The sequence below is a fragment of the Poecilia formosa genome, unplaced genomic scaffold (genome assembly GCF_000485575.1).
Source record: "Poecilia formosa unplaced genomic scaffold, Poecilia_formosa-5.1.2 Scaffold399, whole genome shotgun sequence".
NCBI classification, from domain to species: Eukaryota; Metazoa; Chordata; class Actinopteri; order Cyprinodontiformes; family Poeciliidae; genus Poecilia; species Poecilia formosa.
In genome coordinates this window covers 14,607-21,319 of record NW_006800338.1, presented here as the reverse complement: position 1 = coordinate 21,319, position 6,713 = coordinate 14,607, and the positions used below count along the sequence as shown (strand labels likewise).

At 46.9% G+C, this 6,713-nt stretch overlaps 1 protein-coding gene across 1 annotated transcript in view; it reads right to left on the bottom strand.

Annotated features, from left to right (window-relative positions):
- LOC103154765 (netrin receptor DCC-like) overlaps nt 1–6,713 on the bottom strand; it is a gene marked incomplete at its 5' end in the record, with an annotated part of 41,051 nt that overhangs the window by 20,703 nt on the left and 13,635 nt on the right. Inside the window, 4 exons of the mRNA XM_007576168.2 lie at nt 1,757–1,873; nt 1,951–2,174; nt 2,453–2,609; nt 3,044–3,105. Of these exons, the coding sequence (XP_007576230.2) occupies nt 1,757–1,873; nt 1,951–2,174; nt 2,453–2,609; nt 3,044–3,105 (560 nt within the window). The remainder of the gene's footprint in view (nt 1–1,756; nt 1,874–1,950; nt 2,175–2,452; nt 2,610–3,043; nt 3,106–6,713) is intronic.

Sequence of the window (6,713 nt, the reverse complement as noted above, 5' to 3'; positions counted from 1 at the left end):
TGTGTGTGTTCCTGTGTGTATTCCTGTGTGTGTTCCTGTGTGTGTTCCTGTGTGTATTCCTGTGTGTGTTCCTGTGTGTGTGTGTTCCTGTGTGTGTGTGTTCCTGTGTGTGTGTGTTCCTGTGTGTGTTCCTCCTCGTTGCTGTTCGGTTCTGTGGTTCCTGTTTGACGCGGCGTCTATAAACAACAAGGTGGAAGATGAGAAGAGAGAGAAACCCTAAAAGCCCGGCGGCGTCCTGAGAGCCGGATAATTACTCTGAGATCCAGATCCAGAACCAGATCCAGAACCAGAACCAGATCCAGAACCAGATCCAGAACCAGAACCAGAACCAGATCCAGAACCAGATCCAGAACCAGAACCAGAACCAGAACCAGATCCAGAACCAGATACAGAACCAGAACCAGATCCAGATCCAGATCCAGATCCAGAACCAGAACCGCAGCACGCAGGCAGAATGGAGGCTGTAATTAGACGCTGCTGCTGCTGAACCAGATCTGCTTCACACTGAGACTCTGAAGATGTTCAACATCTTCGGCTCGGTGGGAATTAAAGCAGCTTCACACACAAACCGCAGAAACGAGGCAGGAGCAGCAGAGGCGTTACCGTGGCGATGAAACAGGAGCCTGATGTCGGATTAAAAGGCTACATTAGCCCCGAGTTTAATTTATTTATTCTATTTATTATGAATCAGCTGAAGGCGGGGAAGTCATGCTGCCTTGCAGTAAGAACGTCCTAGTCCATACCTCAACCTGAGGTCGCCTGCTGGTTCTGTCTGGGTTCTCCAGCCTCCTCTATCAGTCCAGAGCCATGACAGTCAGGCTAACCCGACTAACTGAGTTCTTCCCTCCAGGGCTGGAGCAGAACCGACTCCATGACGCTGGAGCAGCTGCAGCTGCAGCTGCTGCAGCATCAGAAGCGTTGCCACTAAATACTTTTTGTCTTTTTTCTAGTCCAAATATTTTATAAAAATAAGACAAAACTAAATATCCAGTAACTTTTCAGATAATTTTCCATTAAATCTGATGAAAGAAAAGAACTCGTTCCTCTGGCAGATTATTGGATTATAATCCCTGATGGCAGTAACCTGCTGCTGTAATCTGATGGATTGTAACTGTGATCATAACGAGACATTTTTCCATGAACTTGTTCTTTTAAGGAATTTTTGACCTAAATAAGCTTCTATATTTGGAGTCAGTCAGTTTTATCTAAAGTGGATTAAAACACTCGCAGTCGATCCACATTCATAATATTTGGTCGTTTTGGGAGTTTTTGGATCTTCAGCTGTTGGAGTTTAAGTAAAAGGAACAAAGATTTTTTGTTCTCCCCACCAGGCGTCCATCATCTCCTCATTTCGGCCCAAATTATCTTTTAATAAGCTCCCTGAAGGACGAGAACATCCAGCGCCGGCGCCTCGCTTCCGGCGCTGGAATTAATGCTGCGAATATGAAACAACTCATCAGAGCCATCACCCAGGAGGAGGAGAGGAAGAAAAGCTCTGGAGTTTAAAGGAGCGAGCCGGAGCGGCGCTGCCGGAGGTTCTGGACGGCCCGGTTCTGGACGGCCCGGTTCTGGATAATAACAATAATCCAGACTGACGTTCGTCAGGAATCATCCTGAGTTTCTTTATCCTCATCAGATCGACGAGCAAACAGAGCAGGAATGAATCGGCTGATATCTGAAGGAGCAGAACCAGAAGTCCAGTTCTCACACACACACACACACACACACACACACACCCCGCCCCGGTGTGACCTACGCGTGCTGCTGGGCTGCAGGTCCATGGGGATCATCATCTTGCCCCTGGTTCCCCTCCTGGCCGTGACGGACCGGTCCAGAGTGGAGATGCCGCTGGACGCCTCGTCGCCGTCGGCTCCTGGAGGAAACGCTGCGTTAGCTCCGGACGTTTCTCTGAGCAGAGCCCTGAGGTTCTGCCGGGTCGCCCGCCGGTACCTGAGTGGCTGCTCTTGCTGCCCATCTGGCTCTCTGATTGGCTGTGGGCCACCTGGGGGCGGTCCTGGCAGGCCTGCAGCGGCGAGTCGCGTCCGGTCGGGGCGACGCTCGGCGCCTTCTCCAGGTTCTTCATCTCCATCTCCTCGTGGTGGATCCACAGGTCCGGCGGCCGCAGCTCCTTCTGGCTGCCCTTACGCTTCCCGGCGCCGTGGCTGGCCCGCTTCCTGCCGGGTCAACGGGTCAGTCAGTGAACGAGTCAACGGACCGGACAGAAACATCAGAACCACACTGCTGCTTCCGGTTCTGCATCAGAACCAGAACCCGACACGGAGAAGCAGCTTTCAGCTTTCAGCTTCTATTCACCACAGATCTGGAACTAACCAGCCAAACACAGAGACTGGAAACCCTCCTGGTTCCAGCTTGTCTTCATCTATTAAACAATGTTTTCTGTTTATGTTTCCATTGCAGATAAAATGAGCATGAAGTCGGAGCAGCGCCTCACTTCCTCTGCTGGGAGGACGAGCGGTGGATGCAGACGAGCGCCGTGACGACGACCACGCTGATGGCGCCCACGGAGACCAGGATGATGACCAGCAGGTAGCTGTTCTTCTGAGGCGTCACGCTGCCGTGCGGCGGCCGCATCTGACCAATGGGAGACTCTGCAAGCACCGGGGGGCGGGGTCAGGATATCAAACACTAAACAGTGATCAACAAACTGATTCTATCCAGACTCAACATGGCAGAAAACTGATCAAATCGTCCATCTGATAAACGACACAAATGACAGTTAAAATACCAAAAAGTGCCTGATTTAATGTATTTCTATAAATAAGTAAATAACTGAGACCCTACAGGAAGAAGATGGCACAGAAAATTAAAATGGAAAAAAATACACCAAATGCTCAAACAAGACCAAAAAGGAAACGACTGGAAGGAAAGAAAACGTCAGCAGTTTAAACAAATAATGTCGTTAAAAACAGAGGAAATAAAAACCTTGTTCCACTAAAATAAAAACTGACCCTGAGCAGGTTGGCTGAACGTTTTGTTGCTGTCGTTAAGTTGCTGCTACTTTCTCCTACTACTCTCCGATGACCTTCTGCAGAACGATTGGAAAGATGTTGGAGTAGGGGATACGAGGCTCCGCCATTATGATGGCTGGAAGAGACGGTCGCCATGGTTACGCAGCAAAAAGGCAGAAAGCAGCAATTCAACCAGACAAGTGATGGAGAAAAGTCCAGAAAAAGCAACGAGCTGCTGCATCATGAGCGGCCATGTTGGATGTCGGATAACGGATGAGTTAAAGTTCAGGTAATCCGTCTGCATGGAGGGAAAAACCAGAGGACTGAAACATCGAGCTGACCTTGGAGGAAAAGAGACCGAAGGAGAAGAAAGGAGGAAAAAAACCAGTGAAGGTGGAGAGAAGACGGATGAAAGGAAGAAATGAAGAAAAATGTTGTAGTGATGGAGAGAGAGGCCCTGCAGCTCTCCTCCGTTCGCTCGTCTCTCCCAATGAAAAGCTCAATCCATCAAAGCGTCCAGCTGCAGACCACGACTCCACACTGCTTCCCTTTAAACTTCCATCTAATAAAGCCGCCTCTCCCTGTTTTCCACATTCTGCATTGATTTGGTTCTGCAGCGAGCCGCCGCCGCTCTGAGGGAGCGAAGCCGCAGATCGTTAAAGTCAAACTCCTCTGTTGTCGTCGGCGGGCGGAGAAGTTGAGGAGACTCGGTCAGGACGGGCAGAATGACAGACTAATTACTCTCCTGGGCGGAGACGAGGAAAAGACTTGATTAATGACCTCCTATCATAATCATCCCACCGCTGAATGAAAACATTTAACACCTTGTTAAGTTAATGCACCTCCTGCATCACCTGCTGACTGATGGGACAAGCGGAGCAGACTGAGCCTCTCCAGTTCACCACTCAGGTTTATCTGAGCATACCGCTATGCTAACGCTGCTAATGCCAAAGCTGCTAACATTAAAGCTGCTAATGTTAAAGCTAGAGCTGCTAACATTAAAGCTGATAATGCTAAAGCTAGAGCTGCTAACATTAAAGCTGATAATGCTAAAGCTAAAGTTGCTAATGCTAATGCTAGAGCTGCTAATGCTAAAGCTGCTAATGCTAAAATTAGAGCTGCTAATGTTAAAGCTGCTAATGCTAAAGCTGCTAATGCTAACATTGTTAACCCTAAAGCTCCTAAAGCTAAAGTTGCTAATGCTAAATCTACCAAAGCTAGTGCTTCATAGTAAACCTCACATAATTAGGTTTTATTTAAAAGCCGTGAAAACCTGCGGCAGCCACAGTTTATGTTTGGAGATGTTCATTCAGATGGAAATGATTTGAGAGAGGAAAGTTTTCTGATAATTAATCATCAGCTGAGCGGCTGTTGAATTACCTGAAGACAAGTTAGAATTTGGGCAAACATGGAAGGAATTGATGTGGAAGGTCCCTCTGTTAATTTAGCAAATCTCTGCAGCGTCGCCCTGAAGGTAAGACTGAACAGTGTCCAGAATGTGTGGGGTCTGCAGACATGTTGGGTACTCAGTCCATCTGAACGTTATGGTGACATCATGCTGCCACCGCCGTGCTTCAGGAGCATAGAACTGAAACTCTTTCATTGCTGCTTTCAGCTAAAAGAAAAAAGTTTCTGAGTTGGATTTGTCTGCAGGTTTCAAACAACCTGCTGAAGAGCTGAAAGAAAAATAAACTTTTAAAAAATGAGTCTGTTGTTTTTCATTTCTGAGATGCAGCAGACTGGTGTATTTTTATTCTGTTACATTTATAATGTGCAGCAAACAAAGGAAAGAGCAGAGGAAGTGAGTGACTGCTCTCATAAGCTACTTGAGGGAAGATTTAGGAAATTACAAAGGCTAAAGATGTTAATGCCTCCATTACAGCAGCTGAAATGCCATTTTCCCTCCTGCATAAATCGCAGATATTTTTAACTTTAATTGCTTGGCGCTATCAGCAGAGGTATACATCTTGACAACGGCGAGCGCCGGCCTCCCTTGGGAGAAGAAAGGGAAAATGAAGAGGCAGCAGAAGAATCGCTGCTGCAGCCGGGCGCCACCCAAACCGCCGCCGTCCAATCAGCAGCCGGTCTGCAGGAAGTGACCTTTGGTCAAGAGCCGGAGGGGACCGTCCGCCACAGCTCATCTTTTACAGGCGGGCCGAGGCTCTGCGACACAAACGGCGAAGCAGCGATAAAGATAAAATGGCGCTGAGCTGATGAACGAGGATCCGACCCGCCACGAAGCCAGAGGGGGTCAGAGGTCAGAGGGGAGGGATTTATGGCGACCGCCGTCTGCTAAGAGTTTACGCTCCTCACTGTTCAACTGCCGTCCAAACAACGGCAGCATCAGCCCCAGATATTGACTCTGACCTCTGACCCCTGGAGGAAAACCAACCCAACAATTTCTTTCCATGGAGCAATAAAAAGAAAACGGCTGGGATGAAACCGGTGATTTACAGCAGCAGGCCGGGCTTTTAGAGCCGGCCTCAGCCTGCAGCCGGGGTCAGAGTTCACAGCCGTTATTAGCTTTAAGCTAGTCATTAATGGCTGAATTAACGGGGATTCTTATCTCAGCAGCAGTGCTGAGCACCGCTGACTGAAAAGTTAGATACTATGAACCTAAAGCAAAAATATAAACATTATTTATGATCAGCTTTAGTTCTGGGAAATAATTTATCCTTGGAGACGACAAATATCCGCTAACGCTAAACAACTAAATCAACATGATGCTTAGCAGAAGCTAAAGTGCTAAAACAAAATGGTATGTAGAGGAAGCTAATGCTAAAGTGCTATTCAAAACAATATTTAGCAGAAGCTAATGCCTAAGCGCTAAATTCAACAATGCTGACATGTTATTTCACCCTGAACACGTTTTTAAATTTTCTGTGAATTTTGCGCTTCAGGAAGTGATTCTTTGGATCTGACCTTTGACTCATGGCTTCAGTTTCATTCTTGTTCAGTTTTGCTAGCTCTGTTGCTAATGTTGCCTAACTGACCACAGCAACAATTCAGGCATCAGTAGATTTCAAACAGTTTACCGCAGAACTAGAGCAGTGCATTCTGGGTACAGAATAAACGTCATTAGCTGCGCTGCGCCCGGATGGGGACGTGAGGAGAGGAAATGGACCTGGTCTGTAAACAGACTCCAAAATAAGAGCATGAATATAAACATTGACAGCCAAATCTTCAACACACTTTAATCAACTCAAAGTTTGGAAAATTAAAATTTATCTGGAAATAGTTTAGTGGAAGCTAAATGTTTTCAAAGTTAGCAAAAATGCTAAATTAGCTCTGGAGTTAGCGCTGTAACTGCAGCAGCATCCACACTGAAGAGTGATGAAGGGTTTTTGGTGTGAGGCGTTCAGGGACCATAAAAAGATCAGATTTTTGAGTTTAGCCAGTATTTATCATTCTGAATGGAGAGAAACTTTAAAAATAATATCAGTTCATGTTGCTGTAAGTTTTCCTGCTGGAAAATGAGTTGAAGTCAAACGTTTAATCTCTAGTTAAATAAAACGTATTCAGGCGTTTTAAAGCCGACAGCGTTGCTGTGAACTCCTGGTCCGTTTTCTGAACCTGCCTGTCACGTTTCCAGACTTTTCTTCCTGCGGTGGAAATTAAACGATGCTAACGCCGCTGTTTCCATCGGTCAGCCTGGAGGACATAAAACCAAACGCCTGATGTTTCCATCCGTTCACAGCGGCGCTGACTGATCGCCTGGTTGTGGGTTTATTTAATTTTGCTGCT